The following is a 24,320-nucleotide window of genomic DNA, read 5'->3' on the forward strand; positions in this document are numbered from 1 at the left end:
TCGGAAGTTTCGATGTCATAGTAGGCATGGACTTTCTTCGTGAAAACCGTGCTGAAGTTGTGTGTGCCGATAAGATGATTCGTTTTGTGTTAGCTAGTGGTGATATTCTATGTGTGTACGGTGAAACTACTGCAAAAGATCTCAAGCTCATGTCCTGTCTTCAAGCTCGCAAATATCTCCGCAAGGAATATCGAGCCTTCTTGGCCAACATTGTTGTAGCAGAGACGGACAAGAGAAAGAAAGTTGAAGTCAAGGATGTTCCTGTTGTCCGAGAATTTCCTCAGGTGTTCCCTGATGATCTTCCTGGATTACCTCCAAGTCGTGATATCGACTTTCGAATCGACCTTATTCCAGGAGCCAACCCAGTGGCCAAAGCTCCGTATCGACTCGCTCCATCTGAGATGCGAGAACTCTCGAACCAACTCCAAGAGTTACTTGAAAAAGGCTTCATTCGCCCGAGCACTTCTCCATGGGGCGCACCAGTCCTTTTCGTCAAAAAGAAGGACGGGTCGTTCCGAATGTGCATCGATTACCGGGAATTGAACAAGCTAACCATCAAGAACCGATACCCCTTACCAAGAATCGATGACCTGTTTGACCAATTACAAGGTGCTCAGTGTTTCTCCAAGATTGATCTACGTTCAGGCTACCATCAGTTGCGGATTCAAGAGGAAGACATACCCAAAACCGCTTTTCGAACCCGATACGGCCACTACGAATTTGTTGTCATGCCTTTTGGTTTGACCAACGCACCCGCGGTCTTTATGGATCTGATGAATCGCGTGTGTAAACCGTTCTTAGATCGTTTCGTCATTGTATTTATCGACGATGTCCTGATTTATTCCAGATCGAGAGCCGAACATGCGCAGCATTTGCGATTGGTTCTCGAGTTGCTTCAGGGAAACCAACTCTACGCCAAATTCTCCAAGTGTGAGTTCTGGTTGGAGGAGGTTCAATTTCTGGGTCACATTGTGAATAGTCGGGGTATACACGTTGATCCTGCAAAGATTGAGGCAGTCAAGGGATGGGTTACGCCAAAGAATCCGTCAGAAGTTCGCTCATTTCTCGGATTAGCCGGTTACTACCGGCGATTCATCGAGGGATTCTCAAAGATTGCTGTACCGCTTACCTCCCTTACCCATAAAGACAAGCCTTTTGTGTGGGGAACCGCGCAGGAGACTGCTTTCCAAACCCTCAAACACATGCTGTGCCATGCACCAGTTCTTACACTGCCGGACGGAAGCGATGACTTCGTTGTCTATTGTGATGCTTCAAACCTTGGACTTGGCTGTGTTCTCATGCAACGAGACAAGGTTATAGCTTACGCATCTCGACAGCTCAAAATCCACGAGAAGAACTATACAACCCATGACCTCGAGCTAGGCGCAGTTGTCTTTGCCTTAAAGATTTGGCGACACTACCTGTATGGTACAAAGTGTACGATCTTCACCGATCACAAGAGCCTACAACATATCTTTAACCAGAGGGAACTCAATATGCGTCAACGCCGATGGGTAGAACTTCTCAACGATTACGACTGTGAGATCCGTTATCACCCAGGCAAGGCGAATGTAGTTGCAGACGCCCTCAGCAGAAAGAATTACGTGATAGGTGTTCGAAACATCCAGGCTCAGTATAACCTCGAAGCTCTCATCCGCGAAGCACAACACGCTTGCTTTAACGAGCGTACGTTGAAGAAAGAACGAATCTATCACGATGGAACTCAGCTCGTGAGCAAAGCCAACGGGATATTCTATTATCTGGACCGAATCTGGGTTCCGAGGAGGACAGATTTGCGAAAGATCATCATGAACGAAGCCCACAAATCCCGATATTCCATTCATCCCGGTGCGGACAAAATGTACCAGGACCTTCGCTACAAGTACTGGTGGCCTGGGATGAAAAGGGATATTGCTCTATATGTTGGTAGCTGTTTAACTTGTGCTTGAGTCAAGGCTGAACACCAAAGACCTTCAGGCTTACTCGAACAACCGCCGATACCCGTATGGAAGTGGGAAAGCATAGCTATGGATTTCATAACTAAGCTTCCGACCACGCCATCAGGTCACGACAGTATTTGGGTTATAGTCGACCGTCTAACCAAATCAGCCCACTTTTTGCCTATACGAGAAGACTATAAGGTGGCCAAGCTAGCCCAAATCTACACCGACGAGATCATTAAGAATCATGGTACGCCTCGAGACATCATTTCGGATCGCGACGCTCGGTTTACATCGAGATTGTGGGAAACCTTTCAAGCAGCTCTTGGTACGACGCTGAATTTGAGTACCGCATTCCACCCGCAAACCGACGGGCAGACTGAAAGAACGATTCGTACTATTGAAGACATGCTCCGTGCGTGTGTTATTGATTTTGGTGGTAGTTGGAGCAAACACCTACCGTTAGTCGAATTTTCGTATAATAATAGCTATCACTCCAGCATCGAAATGGCACCTTTCGAAGCCTTGTATGGTAGGAGATGTCGCTCGCCTATTGTATGGCACGAGGTCGGTCATTCACAATTGACTGGGCCCGAGATTCTGCAAGAAACGACTGACAAGATCCACCAGATAAGGGAAAATTTGGTAAAGGCCCGGGACAGACAAAAGATGTACGCCGATAAACGACGCAGGCCCCGCGAATTTGCAGTTGGCGACTACGTGCTCCTAAAGGTATCACCTTGGAAGGGAGTAGTCCGATTCGGCAAAAGAGGGAAACTTGCGCCTCGATTTGTTGGACCTTTTAAGATTCTGGAAAGGATCGGTAAGGTTGCCTACAAACTCGAATTACCGGAGGAACTCAGCAATGTCCACCCGACTTTCCATATTTCAAACCTTCGAAAATGCGTAGCCGACCACGACGCAATAATACCACTCGACGATCTTCAGGTCAATGAGACGCTACACTTCGTGGAAAAGCCTGTCGAAATCATGGACCGACAGACCAAGCAACTCAGACGCTCTCGTATCCCTATTGTAAAAGTACGATGGGAAGGCAAACGAGGCGCGGAGTTCACTTGGGAACTCGAAAGTGACATGAAGGCCAAGTACCCGCAGTTGTTCAGATAGATCTGAAGCATCAAATTGGTGAAATCACACGGTGATGTACGGTTCTCGGCCTAATTTCGGGACGAAATTCCCTAAAGGAGGGGAGACTGTAACACCCCGTGTTTTCCAAAAGTCAAAGTCAAAGTCAAGTGTTGACTGTTATTGGAATTAAAGATTAATAAAGATTAATTTCATTTTAGTTTCATTTTGATTTTCGTATTATTTGGAGTAAGTGTTGTATAATCAAACTAATCGACCGATAATCGAACTGTGAATCAACGATCGACTGTGAATGATAGGAAGTAACAATGCAATAAAGCTAGTCAATCAATAATCAAGCTAATCAAATCAATCATCGAACTCAAGTGTGGATAATTTTAATGCTTTTATACGTGTGTGTGTGCCTTATATGTTACTTGTGCATGTTTACTTTTATGTTAAAGTGTGTGGTGAATCAATCAAATCAATCAAGAATCGAAGGTGAATCAAACTCAATCGAAATCGAATCCAAATCGTGGTGTAAGGATGCTTGTATGTTAGGTATAGTAGTTGGAACTAAAAGTAATTTGATTAGGAATTCTATCATTCTCAAATCATCGTTCATCGAAGTCGAAATATCAAAAATCGTCGCGAAACACTCAAAACCAGGCAAGCCGATCGAACAGGGCAACCTGATCGAACAGGCTAGCCGATCGAACAGGGCAACCTGATCGAACAGGCTAGCCAATCGAACAGGGCAACCTGATCGAACAGGCTAGCCGATCGAACAGACTGTTCGATCGGACAGCTGCTCGATCAGGGATGCTGTTCGATCAGCTGACCCTTTCCTCTTTTGGAAGCCTATAAATAGGGCTGTCCTTGTCAAGCTTTCCACTTTTGGAAAAGCTCTGACCGACCAGCCTCTTCTTCTCACTAAATCTCAGATTTCTCTCAAACCGGTAAGTATTTCCCTCTAATCCTTGTACGTTTTTGTTCATTAATCGATTCTCCATCTTTCTATCTTTCAAAATCTGAATTTCATCCATGAAATCACCAAGATCTAGGTGTTCTTGAGTGATGTCATCATGGTGTTCTTGGTGTTCATCAAGAACTTCATGTTCTTGACTTCATTCAACCATGAATAAGCTAGATCTAACCGATTTCCACATCAATAACCTAAAATCTTCCAAAGATCTTAACATTTCACGGTGGAAAAGGATTGGAAGACGGGTTTTCATCTATCTTTCAACTCTTTTACACTCAAAAAGGTGAAAACGAGACTTGAACCGATTTACAATTCAATCTAAACAAACACATGGTTCAAGATTCGGGTTCCACCGGGAGATATACCAATTTCGGGTTAAACGTTAAACTTGGGTTCCAAACCGTCTCTGACCAAGTTTGGGTGATTCCTGCCCGAGTCAGTAGACTAAGTAGGGACTTCAGCTTTGTGGTTCAACTCGTAGTCAAAATATCTCTAAAACATCAACAATTAACGGGAATAACCAAGTGTTAAGTGATAGGTTAACCGAATCGAGAAGCTGGCCGAACGGCTAGGCTGTTCGATCGAACAGCCCAACCGAACGACTATGCCAGCCGATCGACTAGGCTAACCGATCGACTAGCACTTAGACCCACCAACTCACAAAGTGTAGTATTGACGAGGTACTGTTCGATCGACTACGCCACTCGATTGTAATCATTACTGCTCGGATCATGAGATACTATACTTCAAAACACTTAGACTTTTCGAAACATTGGAATGTCACCCGATCGAGCATGCCAGCCGATCGAGTGACATATTTGAAAAACAATGAAGTGCTAGCCGATCGGTTGGGCTAACCGATCGAACAGCTGTTCGATCGGCCAACCTGAAAGGTAGTACAAACCATCATACACAAACACATCCTTCACATCAAAGAAAGAAACAATCCACTTGAAGGAACCAGCCGATCGAGCCAGCCGGCCGATCGAACGGATGTTCGAACGGACTTTCAAAACCAATCGAACAGCCCACTCGATCGAACTGCTGTCCGATCGAATGTCCTACTCGATCCAAGTACGTTGTTTACTTTTCCGCGTTACTCATCGTTGTGTTATCGAACTATTCAGGCTAACCTATTCTCAGTGCTCCCTTCAATCCACAACCAACCACTGTGAGTATACTCGATCCCTTTTTGCTTTCAGCACTTTTGGGTGTTACATACGTAATCTATCAAATTCACAAACACACAAACTATTTGAACGCTAACCTACTTGCATGTATTACTTGTCTAAATGATTGCTGTTTATTATGTTTACACGTGGAGTGCTATCTGCCTGCTTTAGCAACGTAGTACTATAGTTTGGACTCAGCACCCGTTCCCACGGGGGTTGCTAAGGACAATTACTTGCATGGATTACGGTGGTAATCATGTATTGCGAACTGTCTCGGACAGTCAACTTGAAGTCATTGGTATCGATGGTCCCATGTTGATAATTTACATGCATCGTTTGCCCTTGTGTACGTGCTTGGTTATGCGTAAACTATTCGAACTCTATATGCTATATCAAACTTGTGTACTCACCTTTACATTATATGTATTGACTTTTATTTTAACGTATGTGACAGGTGTTTAAGCTACTAGCGTGCTAGGGAAGCGAGGCAATAATAAGCTTCTAGGAGCCCGTGACCTTAGGGCAGTGTCCACGTACCTGTACCAGGGTCATAATTATCTGTAGATCTTGTACTGGCACCTGTGGTCAGTAAGATTTACAGTTAGTCGTCTAGAAGTCTTAAAACAATATTAATTCAGTCTGTAATAATTAAGAACATGAGTTGTCGGAACAGTTCCCATATTGTTTGGTTGATTTCTATGATAACTTGTTATTATTTGGGACACGGTATGGGACGTGTTATATAACTGAATTGTATGATAGTTGTTGTGGAAACTTCTGAACAATCTGTTTCGCTCAGTGCCGCGCCCCGATGATTCCGCCATCGGTTGGGGTGTGACAATTATATGAAATAATGAAATGTGTTTTGGCATAATGGACTTATCTTGAACCTATTCGACCACCTGATACCGTATATGTGCGTACGACTAGTTTATATAAAATAAAATATATAAACTAGCTGAATCGGGTCAAAACTTTTCAAATTCAGTTCTAATCAAAACGTTTGGTTATTTGAAGCATATTACATGAGTCCTTACACTCGGAAGGGTATAAACCACATTCTATCTGATCTACGCTTAATCTAGCGAACCGTACGTATCTGTTAATGTTAACTGGTCAAAGTCAAATGACTTATATAAGACCCGTTAACATTCTAATGGATCATCATTCTAATGGATCATAGTCTCGTTCATTCCAGACTTGGAGCCTCCAGTAAATTGCGCCTGTTTTAGTTGTTTTGATTAATGGTTGTGCTTAGTATATTTGATTTGTAAATACCAGCATAGGTAAATACTCTTAGCCAATTTTATTTTATAAAGGCTTGGGATACGACACTAACCGTTTGGTCGGGTATTGAAAAAGGGCGAATGATGTCATAGAAAATCAGTTAAGCCATTTTAAACCGTTTTGCTTGATAACTTAAACATCGAGGGTTAATACGATCGTGTCCTGGATATCCCGACTCATTTAATTGCAACTGGCCACGACCTAAGCGCGGGGTGTAGGCATACACCTGACATATGCTAATGTTATATTTATATGATATTGAAAATGTGGTGTGTCAGTTAATCATGTACCAACGTTGAGTTTTGGTCTAGTAAATTGCGCCTGTTTTAGTTGTTTTAATTTATTTATCGTAATTTTGTCACAAAGATTATAAATTTTGCGACGAAATTTCTACAAATGCTTGTTGTGTGGCATTTTTGTCGAATTTTGTGGAAAATTTGGGTTTTCGCTTTTCTTTTTGTCGGAAAACTGTAGGAAAGTTGTAGCAAACTTCAGTTGTGGGAAACTTTTGTAGAAAACATGTTGTTTTCTAGATGTGACGGCTTCTGCCCAATAAGAAATGTGTAAGATTCTTCATTTTTATCGTACTATGTGCTAATTTAAATAGAGTTTGACTTTTGCATTCTGCCACTTCGTTTTGCCGAGGTGTTTAACTTGTAGTTAGTTGATGATGTATTCCTTAGGCTTTGATAAAATCTTGGAACTGTGTACCACAGTCACCACCCCTATCGGTTCCTATATATTTTATTTTGCAATCACTTTGTTTTTCTGCCATTGCCTTTAATTGTTTGAAGTAACTAATAGCATTGGATTTCTCTTTCAAAAAGTATGCCCAAGTCTTCCTTGTGTAATTGTGTACAAAAGTTATAAAATAACAACACCCTCCAATTGAGTGTGTTCTCATTGGGCCACATATGTCGGAATGTACTAATTGTAAAGGTTTAGAGGCTCTCCAGTTGTCTTGTTTTGAGAAAGGTTTTCATGCATGTTTACCAAATGCACAACTTTCCAAATATTATTGATCTTGTTTATAATAGGTAAACCTTGTACGACTTTATACTTCATAGTGAAGTTCTAATCTCTCACATCCAAGTACGAGGGTTATTTAGTATATAGTTTAAAGTTAGTTTAGATGGCGGTTACAAAATACAGGGACTAAAGGTGGCAAACCAGAAGATAATAACCACCACCCCAAGGGTTGCGAAACCCCTTGGGAGGCACCTCTTGATCGATCGGCAACCACAAGAATGGAAAGGACGCGACTATTGGATCCTAGAGACGCACCTATTCACGTTTAATCACATCCACATATTCAAGAGACGCACCCGTTTGTGAAGAGACGTGTCTATTCACTCACATCCATTAGAAACTATAAATAGGCTTAGAATTCATTTGTAATTTTCATTCCATTGTATTCAAATCAGAATCACTTATACTTTCACATTCAATAAAGTTATTCGTTCGATTGTTCGTAGTTTATCATTGTGTTCGTGTGCATAAGGGTTCTGACCAACAGTGGTATCAGAGTACATGTTTCAAGTCTGGGAAGAAGAAGAAGAAGAAGAAATCGATTGGAACATCATAACCAGGTTCTCTCGAATTTATTTTTTTAGGTTTTGTATTCGTTTCAAAATTGAATTGCAGTTTGATTAATTGATTGATAGTAACCAAAGATTTCGTTCATTTGAATTCTTTTTGAAATTCAATCTCGAATCAAATCTGTTTTTTCAAAAGGAACATAAATATGTTTTAGAAAAGAACGTAATTCAAAACGAATAGCAAGTTAGAAACTCGAGAAAATCCTGTGTGGTACAAAATCCTGTGTGATACAAAATCCCGTGTGGTACAAATCCTTCGTGGTACAACCTTCGTGGTACATAACCTTCTTGGTACATAACCTTCGTGGTACAACCTTCGTGGTAGATAACCTTCGTGGTGCAAGACCTACGTGGTGGAAAATCCTTCGTGGTGCAAGAACCTTCGTGGGGACAAGACCTATGTGGCAAAGCAAGAAAGAAAGACTTGTGTGGCAAATCAAGACCTGTGTGGCAAAGCAAGAAAGAAAGACCTGTGTGGCAAATCAAGACCAGTGTAGCAAACAAAACCTGTGTGGTACGAACAAGTTAAAACTTGTGTGGTGCAAGCAAGAACAAAGAATGAAGTAAAGCAAGGAAGATAGGAAAGAAAAAGTCTAAGAAAGCAAATCAGAAAGGAAGTATGTCAGGAAGAGACGACAAAGAAAGCACGTCAACGTCAATTCGCGAACAAGGAAATATATCCCTTCAATGCCCAAAGTTGACTGAATCGAATTACACTCAGTGGGTAATCTTAATGGAAACGATCTTAAAGGCATATAGTTTTTGGGATACGGTTGTTTCAAAAGAAGGGGTAGATGAGAAAAAGGCGCATACAACGAAAGCAATGATCTTCCAAACGTTACCGGGAGATATTCTACTGCAAGTTGCGCAATATGAGAGTGCAAAGGAAGTTTGGGATGCAATCAAAGTTCGATATCTTGGAGCCGATATGGTTCAGAAATAAGCACGTCTGCAAACTTTGAGAAGTGAATTAGAAGCCTTAAAGATGGGAGAAAATGAAACAATACGTAGTTTCGCAAGCAAGTTGGGTGGTATAAAATCCAAGTTTAAAAGCCTCGGTACCACCATTAAAGATAAGAAGATTGTAAGGAAATTACTTATCTTTGTTCCGAAGAAGTTTCTACCGATTGTGGCATCCATCGAGCAGTATTCAGAAATAGATACAATGACATTTGAAGAAGAAGTGGGTAGGATCACGGCATTTGAAGAATGCCTCAAGAGCCAAAACGAACCGGAGAACAATAATCTGTTAATGGCAAGTTCAGACAATCATTCTAGAAATTGGCATCATGGAAAAGGACGTGGCGATCAAAATCATGGTAGAGGACGTGGACGAAGTTCGTTTAAAGGAGGAAGAGGACGTGGACGAAGTATGGATCGAGGAAATAAGGATAAGAGCGAGTTAAAGTGTTATGAATGCGGTGAATTCGGTCACTTCGCATACGAGTGTAGCAAGCGAAAAAATGAAGAAAAAGAGAAGGACGAAGAGGCACATCTTACATTGGAAGAAGAACCAATGCTACCGCAAGTCAAGCAAGTTTAACACCTACAACAACTCAAGGATGTTCGTGATTAGGGGGTGAATGAAGTTCTAATCTCTCACATCCAAGTACTAGGGTTGTTTAGTATATAGTTTAAAGTTAGTTTAGATGGCGGTTACAAAATACATGGACTAAAGGTGGCAAACCAGAAGATAATAACCACCACCCCAAGGGTTGCGAAACCCCTTGGGAGGCACCTCTTGATCGATCTTGATCGACCGGCAGCCACAAGAAAGGATCAAGGGACGCAACTATTGGATCCTAGAGACGCACCAATTCACGTTTAATCACATCCACATATTCAAGAGACGCACCCGTTCGTGAAGAGATGTATCTATTCACTCGCATCCATTAGAAACTATAAATACGCTTAGAATTCATTTGTAATTTTCATTCCATTGTATTCAAATCATAATCACTTAGACTTTCACATTCAATATAGTTATTTGTTCGATTGTTCGTAGTTTATCATTGTGTTCGTGTTCATAAGGGTTCTGACCAACACATAGCCCTTCTGTGTCAATTGGCATACACTCAACAAGTTGTGTTTCAATCCATGTACATAATAGACTTTAGGAATTCATTTTTCTTCATTTGTGATTGTGAATTTTACTTCCCCACAACCAAGTACTTCTATGCGCTTATCGTCTCCAGTTCTCCCTCCTTTTTTTGGGATTCATCTAAACTTATAAACATGCTTCAATCTCCTGTCATGTGATTGTTGCATCCGCTGTCTAAGTACCAGCACTTATAGATCATCACATCTTCTACATTGAAAATCATAAATAGTGTATTGTCTAGCTCTTCTTGTGTGCCTTGAGTATGTATCAGGACATTGTCTTTCTTTTCTTCTTCTATTCGTTTTTGTCAGAATCTTGAAGTGTGCCCAAGTTTCTGGCAATGATAACAGTGGCAGACTTATGAACAATCATCGGGTTCCCAGGAACCCATTCTGTTTTTAATTTTTAGTGTAAATATATATAAAAAACTGAAAAAGAACTCATAAGTAAAATATAAAGTGAACCCATAAACAAAAAGCTTTGGTTCCACTGGTTAAGTCGCGTTCTTCTTCCGTTGATACCCGGATTCGAATCCCGTATTAGGCACCTACTAAATTTTTGTTACCATTTTTTAATTCATATTTTTTTTCTTTAATGAACAACCCATTTAGGGTTACAACAAAACAAAGCACAGAACAAGTGAACAACCACAGACTCACAGTCTCGTAGGTATCGAACAAGAACAACAGCGCCTCCACCCTCACCCTCTTCCCTCCGGCTGTCCTCCTCCCTCCAGCGACCACCTCACCGTCCTCCCTGCAATGGAAGGAACCAAGCAGAAGGTTTGTAATATTTAGCGAAACTGCAATGTAAGGAACCAAGCAGAAGGTTGTGTTATCGATTTGGGTGGCGAAAAGCCGAGGAATTTGGGGTAAATCAGGGAAAATTGGAAAAGGTCAGATGGCTAAACCTAGGGTTCTTGCAATCACACTTTGTTAGAGAAATTTAGTGGTGGTTTACTTGATTAAGTGATTTGGCTGCTTGCGATGTCCTTTATGAAACCCGAGTTCGAGTCTTGTGATGTGCTTAATTGATTTGGCTGCTTGTGATATGCTTAATTGATTTGGCTGCTTGTGATGTGCCTTATGGAACCCGAGTTTGATTTATTGATTTGGTTGCTTTGTTAGAGAAATTTATTGTTTTCGTTTGGATCACACTTTTGATCTTTAACTCTCTTAAGAAGACCTATGGCTTGCTAGTCCAAATAACTGTATCATTCATGTAGAGTGCCAATGCATGCCCAGTGAATTCAATTCTATTATCGTCCAGTCCGTATATATTTATTTGCCTGCATAAAACAAGTCAAACATGTGAAAATATTATCAATGAAGCTAGAAGAACTGAACATGGTTTGTTGAACACATTACTTCCTGGACCGCCGACATTTTGTGACACTAGTGTGAATAAGAACGCAAACTAAGGCACCATTAACCACGGACTTGCTTATGTGTATGAGTTCCTTGTATCGTATTTTTATTATGTAATGAACCTTACCCGATCCGAACCGTCGAACCGGCCTGAATTTTTTATGTCAGTCATATGATTGAAACATCTATAAAAGTGAACCCAGTGAAAAAAATTCATGGATTCGCCACTGAATGATAACATCATATTGGACCATTATAACGGCCTCGTCCATGTCCTCTACCCCTACTATTATTAGTGTATTATTAGTGAATCAGTGTGGTTGTCTTGTATTTTAAAGGCTTGATCATATTGTCTTAGTCACAATTTATGCGATTGTAGTATGCTTAACAACTCCTCTATGGTGATGGTATCTAAATCTTTGGATTCTTGTACTGCTACCATAACTGATTCGATCTTTATGGTAAGGGCTTCTTAGTATCTTTTCAATTATTCATTGATCGCTAATCTTTTCTTCACTCATCCTTAATTGATTTACTATGATTGTGATTCTATTAAAATAATCTTCTATACTTTCCGTTTCGGACATCTTTAATGCATCAAAATCACATCTTATGGTTTGAAGTTTTACGTTTCTTACTCGATTTTCACCGCGATATGATTTGTGTAATATTTTCCAGGCATCTTGTGCAGTTTTTGTTGTTGCAATGCGTTCAAACATGGTTTTATTCACTGCTTGAAATAGTATATGTGATGCTTTCCTATCGTTCTTAATGGTTTCTTGATGTTCATTGAGAATACTTTCCGCTGCCCCTTGTTGTGGTTTTTTCGTATAACCATTCTCTATTATTGCCTAAAGGTCTTGTGATTCCAAAAGAACTTGCATTTGTATATGCCAGTGATAAGAATTGTGACCATGTAATTTAGGGATCTATGTTTGAATTGTTCTTGGGGTTGCCATGTCGAATGCTTCGTAAATTGTTTTAACTGTCGATTTGGTGGTTGCACAACTCTTCATTCTTGTAGTGTATTGTAGTCGTATGGTATTGATTTGTAAGATCTGTATCGAAGGATTGTTTGGCTCTGATATGAGATTTGTTGGAATTCTCCAAGAGAGAGTATATTGTTTTTGTAATTCATATGAATTGAATGTGTGTCGTATGTACTAACTAATAATCTAGCTAAAATATTAAACAAATAATTCCAATTTTTCAACTCAACACAACAAATGTTATAATTTCTTGTAGTATTACTTCCAAACAAGAGAACATGGGTATGTTTTTAAAATAATCATTATGCAACTATGTACAAAAAAACATGACTGTGTTTCCTTAGGATGTACTATGGAACTGCTTGATTCGGAGTCAACCCTACACTTAACTTGCGATCTATAATTATAATGTGGAGTAACATTGTCCACCAATTTCCTATTCTTCTTGTAATGAGTTTTAAGCTTGTCTGAATCGACTCCCAATGATTAATGACTACACGAGCCAGTGCGGTGAAGAACACAAATGCAGAAATACTACCTGAGATTATGAACAAACCAGTGAAAAGTCCCAGGTCTAGACCTGTAGAACCTCTAGATTGATCTTCAGCTGATCCAGAACAATTAGAAAATGATCTGAGCATATTTTCTTGTAAAGTATCTACCTCTCCACTCTGTGTTACCTTCAGAACAGCCTTGGAAATATCCTCCACCAATGGTGAACCCTTCCGAAACATCTAATACATAATTAAGAAAAGAAAAGAACAATGTAAGAAACACTAATAACTTTACAAATAAGTTTCTCAAGTGTTCCACTAAAGTCGCTTAAACGTAATTTGTTTATCTAAAGCACTCAACTATTAGATTTCTACAAGAGGTTGTTTTCACGACTTGAACCTGTGACATATATCCTTGTCAGATGACAGCAACTTTACTGTTGCTCCAAGGTTCGCCCCTTTGTTGTAGGATTATATATGTTACATTTAGGTCACTTGATTTTTTTTAAATCAACATATTTAAATAGTTACGTGAACATCTAATGAAAATTGAGTAACATTAGAGAAAAAAAAAACATGAGTGACTTTAGAAGAACGCTTGAAAATTTTGATTACTATTGTACGTGTGACGGTTTCCATTTATCTATTTTTTAGTCCCAAATTAAATGTGAATCTTACAAAACCAAAACCGCCAAGTTTGTAGGTATGTCCAATCTTTTCATAGCCATGACAATACTTTGCAAGAAAGACATTTGCATGTGGAGCTACAAAGAAGGCTGCTGCTATTTCTCCCCTCTTAAATGCACCATCATAGTCATCGATTGAATTAATCTGCCTAATCTTCTCCGCCTTGATATTCAAGACGTTCACCAAGTAAGGAACGATGAAAGAATTCCGATTGCAGCCAACATGACTTCTCTGAAGATCTAACGCCGGTTGTAACTTTGAAATTGTAATAATTGAAGAGAGTGTAGCAGTAAAACAGGCAGCAACAATCACGTTTACACAAAACCATGTAGCAAGAACCAACCGAGATAAATTGTTCGTGATCAATTCTCCTGCAATATTAAGTCACCCTTATGAGCTACAGATTATGTGTTAACAAGACAAAAAGTAGCTACTAAGTAATTGATGGAAACCAAATAATAATATTGTTACAACCGACCCACATCCATAGAATGTCAGGATTGTGACGTACGCTTAAAATCATAAGTGATTTATAAGTCGGGCAACTGTAAGGCAAACTGTAAGGATTGTGTCTTCGGAATCATCATAACGCTTAGGTCATCCTATTAAACTAGTAGCTGTTACGCGAACCATCACATCTGCTCATGCCTCAACTGTAAGGCCAAGCCACATCTTACATCTTCATATATGTTTCTCAATCATTTGCAAACCAAGCCACATCGCTTGTTTGGAACCATGTTGTGAACTTAACCAATTCGTGGTTTTTCTTTGGACCGAACCAAAACTCGAAATGGTACAGGGAGTGGTGAAAATGTGTCAGCAAAATGCCACATTACACTCCTTGGTCAGTCACGATGCGCGTGAATGGATGCTCTCTCTTCCTTATTGCTAACGAAGTAACGACCTTTCGTCATTCCCACTTATGAACCCATCAAAGGTTTTACCTTGCTCCAATGTAAGATACGACAAGATTTCCAAATCTCTTTCCTTAAAATTTAATAGACACAAAATCATTCAACTTCACTTTAAGAATATATTCTTAACCTTTGATTAGCACACTTTCAAGAGGGGTCTCTTAGTCTCTATATCAAATCAAGCATAATACTGGACTGCTTCTAGTTATCATTATTATTCTATGATAATTATAATAATAATAATTATTATTATTATGAAATCACTGTCATTACCCAACATTGAAATAGTATTGATGTCTATTATGATTATGAAATTACCAGTGTTGCCTATTATACTAATCAACCATGTAACCGGCCAGTGTTGCCTTTATTACTAATCAACTATGTAAGGAAACATTCATCTGCATTAATTTAACTACATCCCAGCTTTACATGCCCCCCCCCCCCCCCCCCCTAAAGAATTTGACACAAGAATGGGGACTTACTGTGAGCAAATGACAAAACTGCAACTGCAAACCATAGCATCTTGCTAGCATACTCAAAGACAGAAGTGGCAACAAATTCGCTGTTCCCATGAGTGTGTTCATTAAACCAGACAACTGAAACTGTGCCTATCGTCATTGCCAATAATATAATCCACAATTTTCTTGTGAAGGCATAAAAGAAGATAAACCTTTCCTTCATGATATTTGGTTTCATGGGCACCACTATGACTAGTCCGGAGTCCAAGTAAGGTTGTGAAAACTCAGCATACTCGTACCGATCTGCCATTATTTCGGTATCACCAACAGCTGCATCTAAGGTCTGCATGGTAAAAGTTTGATTATAAGTAGCACATGTTAACCTATTAATAAAGGGATTGCTTAAATGTGTGCCCCTTGTATGCTTTAACGAACACCTCTATTGAATAAAAGTAGGGAGAGATGAAATGACTGATTTAGTAGAGAAGAGATACATTTAGTAAAAATAATAGGGATGGGGTGTGTGTAGCACAACCCCTTGTTGGTGTTTTAAGCTTCAAAATCACACACAGCAAAATCACGAACATGAAGGTGTTTACTGTTTAAAACCCACTCTTCATTCATTGCAAAATTTACATGTAAATAGTATTAGAAGTGATACATAAACTTAATTATATTCGTGATATTTACATGTAATTACTTATATAACTTATGATTCGGTACATTTGATAAGTGTGGGTGTTGATGATAAGCGGGTAATTCAAAACTGCCCAATGACAGTTTTCCCGCCAAACTTCAACCGCCATGTTCACACATATAAATATGTCCGGTCCGGCAACATGTTATGGTACCAAGACATTCAAAGAATTCTGTTTTGTTTGTCCATTCATACTTTCATTATTCCATCCTTTCATTCTCACTGTTACTGCATATCATTGATCATGGATGTCAATCCGATCAATAATCCTAATTCCTCTGTCAAACCTTTCGAATCCCACCATGAAGATGATGATGACAGTAGGCTTCCGCTAACATGTGGTATCAGAGCCACTTCAACAACTTTACCATGTCAACACTGTTTTGACGAACGAAACGATAGGGAGAGAAGAAATCATCGGGTAAGATTATGCTATTATTGCCACCGGCCAGGACATCAAATTTATGAATGCAAATCAAAAGAAAATGACGAGGCAACACAACTCATAAATCAAGCGATTTATGCCGGAATCCAGACTCAAAGAAGGGATGCAGAGGATCGAGACGAAATGATAGTGACTGGCACTGAAGGCGGCCAGTGGGGAGACATAAGGTATGTCAGTAATTCATTCTCGCATCAATATGCTGGTAATTTAAATGTTTTCAAACGAATAAAACATTTAGTTGGTGTGGATGCAAATTCTGGGGAAAACGATTTTCTTTTCATTGGGGTTATAGGGGCTGTCGAAATCAAATCAAATAATGAAAGATTAAGAATACAAAGCGTTTTTTATACACCGGAATTTGACAGAAATGTCTTGAGCATGAACCAATTAACCTTGCAAGGATTCACGGTTAATAAAACCGGAGATACTTGCAAGATTTTCCCAATGTTCTCGCCTCCGGTGGTAAATACGGTGAATGAAATTACTAGGTTGTCAAAAGAAGAGGAGTTGGGATTAAAAGAAAAAGAAAGGGTCATGAATCTGAATGATGTGAACGAAAAATACAAAGAAGGCTATCTGAATTCGTATTTTGAGGATTTACATGTTTCCTCTCATGAGACGGATTGGAGTGTTATGATAAGGGCCATGGAATTCAAAGACTTCAATGATTGTAAGGCTTTGTTAGAGATGATGGAAGATGGAAAGTTTGTGTTTCAATATAAACACGAATTAGAAAGGAAGTTCGAAGAGATGTTACAGTGGTTTATCACTGTCAAGTTGGGTATAACAACAAGACCCATTCCGCCGCAAATGGTTGATAATTGGAAGATAGATTTGCTGAGTCTATACATGATAGTGGAGAGAGATGGGGGATACCGAAGTGTAACAGATGATAACCTTTGGCCTGTGATCGCCAAAGACATGGGATACGAGTACCAAGATGGAGAGTACATGAGGATAATATATGCCATGTACCTTGATGTTTTGGTCTATTATTACAGGTTTAAAGATATTCAGGAAAAGGCACATGACAAAGAAATGATGAAGGAAAGGGAACCATCGTCGGAAGGCTGCCATGGACGAAGTGTGAGTGCAGAAGCTGTGAAGGATGTTGCTGCTATGGACCACTATGCTCTATATGCAGGCAACGATTGGGAAGGGGCTTGGAACATGCACAAGAAACGAAGGAAGTTCGACTTTAAGGAGGCAAGGAAAGCTGTCGATGAAGCCAACAAGAGTGTGCTAATGTTCGCCGCTAAACATAATTAAGTTTAGGGGGAAGTATTATTAGAAGTGATTCACAAACTTAATTATATTCGTGATATTTACATGTAATTACTTATATAACTTATGATTCGGTACATTTGATAAGTGTGGGTGTTGATGATAAGCGGGTAATTCAAAACTGCCCAATGACAGTTTTCCCGCCAAACTTCAACCGCCATGTTCACACATATAAATATGTCCGGTCCGGCAACATGTTCCGGTACCAAGACATTCAAAGAATTTTGTTTTGTTTGTCCATTCATACTTTCATTATTCCATCCTTTCATTCTCACTGTTACTGCATATCATTGATCATGGATGTCAATCCGATCAATAATCCTAATTCCTCTGTCAAACCTTTCGAATCCCACCATGAAGATGATGATGACAGTAGGCTTCCGCTAACAAATAGAACAAAAACAAAACTGACGTGAAGTATCTTGACCACTACCCGTTACTTTGACTCGAAGATAAACTAGTTAACCCTTGTTCTAGAGTCTAGACACACTACTTGCATAATCAAAAAAAATTGACCCATCACCTATTATAAACAATAATCCTGTGACTAAATAACAACTTTTCTGTTGACCCATTCCAAACTATCCACAGCTGACCCGTGACCCATGACCCATGAACAATCCGATTAGACCTACACCCTTAATATATTATGCAAATATAAAGCTTAGGAAAAAATATTATACCTTGTTATGAACTTCAGCGACCAGGTCATCATACGTGCCGTTATAGGGAATAAAGACATAAGACAATGAATAATTAAGCTTCTTCACGGCAGCTTCAAATACTTGTATCGAAAATCCAGTCACGTAGGTTTCATTCTTGTCTGGATCATAACTAACATTAACAAATTGCCTGAAAGCACCTCTTGCTGGCACGCCAATCTTTAGTGGTTTCTCTTCATTTCTCAGTACGCGACCCATAGGAATTCTTTGGGTACCACCGGGCCAATAAATCAAATTGAGGCTTGCCTCTCCAGTTCCAAGTTTATCATTTAAGAAACCAAATGCTGGTGACCAAAATTCAATCTCTCTATAGCTTCTGCCAATTACATTGATAATGCAAAATGTTGGAAGTTGAGCTAGTTTTCCATCTTTGAAGCTTATGTCCCCGCTTACGCCATTGAGTTTAGTGTGTATGATGCTATGTGACAAGTTCATTGATGAACTTGACCCGTTTGAAACTTGAATAGCCTTGACAACAACTGAAGTTGCATCATAAGCGCGCAGGGCGTTGATACTAGGATTCAGATATTCTTCATTAGGATATTTGTTTCTAAATCTTTTCCGAAACTGAACTTTGAAGTTTGTAAAATGCTTACCGGTCTCTGCAAAGTGGGTTTTGAATCCAACAACACCCTGCATGTTTAATATAACAGATTGGTCAACTGAATCAAGAAGGCTTGATATATCATCTGAAATGATCCATACATAGCCCTTTTCCATCATACCCAACTGCTTTGCTTTCTTAAAAAGTAGGATACATGATCTTGGAGATGATTTTAAAAGTATAAATATCCTATTTTCCTTCATCCTGAGCTTTTTTAACTCTTTTATAATGTAGCTACTTGGGTTTGGCAGGGAATGCAAAGGAGGAAATACTAGCGGCCGTTCGATGGTTGAATCGACCACTTGGAGTGCATCAGAGAGTAGTGTTAAGAGACCAGGACTAGCGCTAAATGTACTTTGATCTTCATAAATTGGTGTCACCTTTCGCCAACTGAAGTGGCCAACTATGGCGGCAATGCATTGCATATGGATTTTGACATCGTGGCTAATTTGAACAAAAGATGACATTGTTGCTGATTCTGGAAATGAAAATGTAGCTGTTGGGGTTAGAGATATGATTGGGATGTTCTTGGTGGCTTCATCAAAGTCAGAAACTAAAGTGGCTTCTTGAGAACCTATTGTTCCAATAATTGCTTTAACTTGTTCATTAGGTCCATTACTGTTTTAAAAAGAGAGTTCATAATTAGGAAAAAGAAAAAAAAGTTTGTTTCCAACACTTGAGTGTGTGTGTGTGTGTGGGTGAAATTCATTACAGATCACTAAATTATTAGGAAACAAAAGAACAAACATAATTGATTTAATAATTTGATCAATATAAAAACTATTAAACTAATTTATTCATATGTATAAAAATTCATTATTGTTTACCTACACATGTCTACGTTGTGCGTAGTTAATATAAGCTACACACGACTTACACACGTGTATGTTATATGAATAAATTAAATTTGTAGGTTATAAACTTTACAATATGGAATATGTTGTTCTTCTCTACCTTTATAATATGAGTGAGCCGAGCTACCCTGAGAATCCTTGACGCGCAAAACCGGGCAAGAACAGGTATCATTAGTAGTCCTGCAAAAATCATGAACAGCCATCTCCATGGCTATCGTCTGTTCTCTCCCAATACGAGAATTTAGTTCAAGCACACCACCTATAGCTCCACCCACAAGTTGGTGTTTTGAACAGTTTGGTGTTTTTCCATGGTTTGCAAGCACAATACACATTTTAAGAACAAAAGTGCCATATAGAAACAGCAAACACATAGAGAATCTCATCTTCAGATCCATAGGAGCTAGAGGTTGACTTTGGATGATGAAGATGTCTGTATTTTACATGATTTTAATAAGTACTTATGTCAACTATGTTGAAAATGAGAGCAATGAGCACCAGAGTCTAGATTGTATCATATTTCCAATTTGTTGACAGAGTCAGGAATCTCAACTTGGTCTTTACTAACCCCATTTGCAATTATTTAAATTCTGTAATAGGATAAATCAATAATATGAAAGGGGGACCAATTTTGACTTGTGTTTGCAAATATAAAGTTTTTAAAACTTTACCCTAAGATGGGTGATCTCATAAGGCTTCTGTTGGGCAAACAAAAACAAATATGTTAGTTCCGTGTGGGCAAAGCAGGGGTGCATGAAAGACAATTGTTGCAAATGGTATCAATGCCAATCATGTTCTGTTGTTTATACGATGGTGGGGCAAACCTCATTGGGAATCATGAGTCCCAAAGGAGGGTGTTTGTGACACATAGACAAATCCCACATCGTTATGTTATGTTATGTCAACAGGAAAGATGGTGAACGAAAAAAAATCCAACCTTAAATATCACCTCACATGTTTTTGGTGTGTTAGCTGTGGATGAGAGAACCTCACACTTCATGCTCGGGTGGTTGTAATCCAAGGATGGGCAACCTCATGGGAGTCTGACTCGGGCAATCAAAAACATATTCATGAGCTTCTTGGAGACAAAATGGACAAATTCGGTTGGTATGAGGAGTGGAGTGTTGCATACTCGATTTAATATCCGAGTACTCATCCTAAATGTTTCGGTTTCTAGTTTGCCACCAAGCTTAGGATCATGGTCCTTAATGAATACCTTACGTGGTTTCCAAATATAACATGTGAAGATCAAGCCACTAAGGCTTCAAAGATTAACATGTGAAGATCAAGCCATTAAGGCTTCAAATACAAGTGTGAGTAGGGATGGCAATCGAATCCAAAACCCAAAGCATTTGGGATAAGAAGGGCCAGGTAATCACGTATGGGAATATTTTTATTTGTTTGCAGGTTTGGGTCTGGTATAGGATTTGGTGATATACCCATTTATCTAACCCGATTACCCGATAATGTATACCCAAAATTTATTTTTGTGTTTTTAATATGTATATATGATAGATATATCTATTTTCTTTTTATTAAGGCAAGTGAATCTTCACTCCAAAGGCCCAAATTATAGGAATCTTTGTTTCATTCCTTTGAATCTTCACCCAAAGTCCCAAATTATAAACACTACCTAAAAATTAGAGGAATCTTTGTTCCATTCCTTCATGTTCACATACTTTTTTAGTTTATGACTTGGCTTCATGGGTATATTTGGTTTAGGTTTTTTGTTACTGAATTTAGGACTTAATCTAACTGTAGTTACATCTACTAAACTTCAATAGTACATTTGCAATAGCATATTTATTTCTCACTATAGCTGAACCGCTACGTTCCAAAGAAGTTGAAACAAACGGATATTTTTAATAAACTAACGAGTTTACCCAAAATCCGCAGGTATACCTGGTACCTGACGGGTTTTGGGCCAGGTTTGAGACAAGCTTTTATAATCAAGTATGGGTATGGGATTACTCATACCCGTCCCTAACCCGTCTCATTGTTATCCCTAAGTGTGAGGTTACCTTGATTGAAGATCATAGTCTTAAAATATGAGTGTGAGATTCAAATATAAAGGTGAAGATGATGAGTTCTCAAATTCATTTCATTGTAGTTTATAGACCTGGGATCTACATACAATGTAGTGGTTTATGATTAATTAGGTATTAGCAATAACTATGTGTACATTAGAATTAATGTGTTAGTGTGGTGTTGCTCCTTATATTAATTTTATTTTTTTATTTATTTTAGGTAAATTACAAAAATAGTTTATACAGTTAAAAAGACTAGAATGTCCTAATATTTAGGGAAGAGTGTTAATAATGTCATAAGATTAGAGCTGATTGAAACAAAAATAAACTATGGGATAGTTAACTGATAGAACAAACCAACTAACCAGGGGATTTCAAACAAAACCTAGAGCTTTTGTTAACATCATGCATACTTCATACTCAAAAATGAAGAACAGAGCAGGACCATATCACAATGGTCAACAAGAAGTCAAGCATACAACAATCCTCATATCATCAAAACAAGTAAACAACAACAGCAACAAGGTAGGTGCACATAAATCTAACACGAGCGGTTCAAATAATCCGTTACATATAAACCTCCATACCTATATACTTGGAGCACTGACACAACGGGCACATACTAAGCTTACTCTCACACTCTTTACACAGACAAAGATGCTTACATGGCAACAAAAGCATGCACACTTCATTCACCCGACACACCTTACACGTCATTGCGCCATTAGTACCACCCTTGCAAAGCAAGTGGAAATCAATCGCCCGACCATTGCAACATGAAGCCGTGTCGTCAACCTCACTGTCACCACATCCTTCTTTACTATCTTTCCCCTGCGCGTACACTTGTTGAAGATTATATTTCAGGGTGTTGATCATGTTCTCGTTGTATTTCGCCCGTTGCTGCCATGTGTCGGCTTTCATGGCTAATTCTTCGACCTGCAATTCGAGTTCCATGTTCTTCTTGTTGATGTTTTCCACCATGGCTTCTTTCTCACGAAGCTTTTCGATGAATTTATCTTCAACGTGAGAGATTATTTGAAGCTGGTTCGTTTGCACCTTTTCAAGTACCGCTTGCCTGAGTCTGTCAGCCTTGATTACGATTACAAAAAAAATATTATTACACAAATCATATACCATTCTTAACTACCGATACCAAATTAAATATTCAAGATTCAAGATTTAACTATAGAAACCAAATTAAGATTCAAGATTTAACCATTGAAACCTGATTAATACTCCACATTCAAGATTTAACTACTGAAACCGAACTAATACTCAAGATTCAAGATTTAACTATTGAAACCAAATTAATATTCAAGATTTAACTATCAAAAGCAAAAAAAAGTATTCAAGATTAAAATTTATGCATAAACAGAACAAGTTCTTGAATATACCTGAATTTTCATGAACCTATCGATCTCGGCATCCTGTCTACGCATCTCGAGTTCAAGATCATCACCCAAAAGCCCTGAAATAAACGACGACTCACCCGACGAAGCCAACCTACCATTATCAAGCGACAACCCTAAACCCGTTGAAACCGTCCGAGGCTGCAAGAAATCAATAGATGACATCTGTGAATTCGCATTATGATTCTCCAAAAACTCCTGCTCTTTCGGCCGCGAGTTTCTCAACTCCAACTCATAATTCCGCTGCAAATCGAACCCGCCATCGCTAACATCCGCACCCGGAGCAAACCCCACCACATGAACTAAATCCCAACAAAAAATTAACAAATTAACAACTAAATTTCCAATCAAATCAAATCCCCACCTTCAATTAACACAAAAATTAACATTCACATCTACAAAATAAATAAAAAACAAAAAGAGGGTTTTTAGGGTTTACATTGAGGTATGTACGGAGGATGATGAGCTTGATCGGCGTTCATATAGTTAATTGGGGGTGAAATTGGAGCATCAATGTTGTTGAATACATCTCTAAACATCGAAACAGAAAGATAAAACAAGAAGTTAATAGAATTAGTGTAAATAATCATGCGATTTAGGGTTTTGAAAACGGAAAGAAAAGAGGTTTTAGAAATACCTGAAGGGTTTTGATTGTTGTTGTTGTTGTTGTTGTTGTTGGAGGTAGTTTTGGAAGTGGTGGTGGTCAGGCATAGCCATGCCCGGCTTCGGTGGTGGGTGCGAATTGAGGAGAGAGAAGGGGGAGATTGTGGAGGTTGAAGATGAAAGTTTTGGATTGTGTTTTGCAGTTTGGTCCTTTGAGTATTAATATGAGGTTGGGTTTAGATGTTTACAAGTGCTTAACTTTTGGGGTAAGTTTTGAGAATGTTTGAGATGAGGGTTTGTTTTGAGTGTTTAACTAGTGATTTTAAAACACACACGTTCCATTTATCATCTCTTACCCCCCAATTTAAAAAAATTTAAGATCACTCGATGTGGGATAACGCCCTGCCCACGTCAGCCTATAACGCTAGATAACGCCATTACATGGGGATTAAAACGCGTCACTGGAGCGCTGCATCGTGAGGGTGTGTGTGAGTTAGAGAGAGAGATATCCCTTTTTTAAAAATCAATCACGCAGTGTCACGTCATACACCTTTTTTAGCTAAATCACAACACACTTGTTAAAGTATGGGTTAAATA

General features: G+C 39.0%; 2 protein-coding genes and 1 long non-coding RNA gene across 5 annotated transcripts; 1 reads left to right on the forward strand and 2 right to left on the reverse strand.

Annotated features, from left to right (window-relative positions):
• The first annotated feature begins 10,755 nt into the window (after positions 1-10,755).
• On the forward strand, positions 10,756-12,413 carry LOC118492544. The gene is made up of 2 exons (XR_004894385.1): positions 10,756-11,997; positions 12,215-12,413. It is a non-coding gene; the product is annotated as an uncharacterized LOC118492544 (long non-coding RNA).
• Positions 12,414-12,763: 350 nt separating this feature from the next.
• On the reverse strand, positions 12,764-20,087 carry LOC110941390 (glutamate receptor 2.7). Of its 3 annotated transcripts, none has more exons than XM_022183019.2 (5): positions 19,788-20,087; positions 18,191-19,311; positions 15,106-15,424; positions 13,698-14,077; positions 12,764-13,259 (listed from the first exon to the last, which is right to left on the reverse strand). In XM_022183019.2, exons 1-5 carry the CDS (start codon positions 20,080-20,082, stop codon positions 12,876-12,878), a joined length of 2,499 nt encoding a protein of 832 aa, XP_022038711.1. In that variant the 5' UTR covers positions 20,083-20,087; the 3' UTR covers positions 12,764-12,875. The 3 variants fall into 3 exon arrangements, with proteins under 3 accessions (XP_022038711.1, XP_022038712.1, XP_035846601.1); XM_022183020.2 differs by having other exon boundaries at positions 18,191-19,434; positions 19,773-20,087; XM_035990708.1 differs by having other exon boundaries at positions 18,191-19,451; positions 19,788-19,850.
• A 2,096-nt stretch (positions 20,088-22,183) lies between these two features.
• LOC110941389 (probable BOI-related E3 ubiquitin-protein ligase 3) lies at positions 22,184-23,940 on the reverse strand. The gene is made up of 4 exons (XM_022183018.2): positions 23,758-23,940; positions 23,560-23,651; positions 23,106-23,422; positions 22,184-22,800 (listed from the first exon to the last, which is right to left on the reverse strand). Exons 1-4 carry the CDS (start codon positions 23,835-23,837, stop codon positions 22,279-22,281), a joined length of 1,011 nt encoding a protein of 336 aa, XP_022038710.1. The 5' UTR covers positions 23,838-23,940; the 3' UTR covers positions 22,184-22,278.
• Positions 23,941-24,320: the final 380 nt, after the last annotated feature.

Source organism: Helianthus annuus, chromosome 5 (assembly GCF_002127325.2).
Source record: "Helianthus annuus cultivar XRQ/B chromosome 5, HanXRQr2.0-SUNRISE, whole genome shotgun sequence".
NCBI classification, from domain to species: domain Eukaryota; kingdom Viridiplantae; phylum Streptophyta; class Magnoliopsida; order Asterales; family Asteraceae; genus Helianthus; species Helianthus annuus.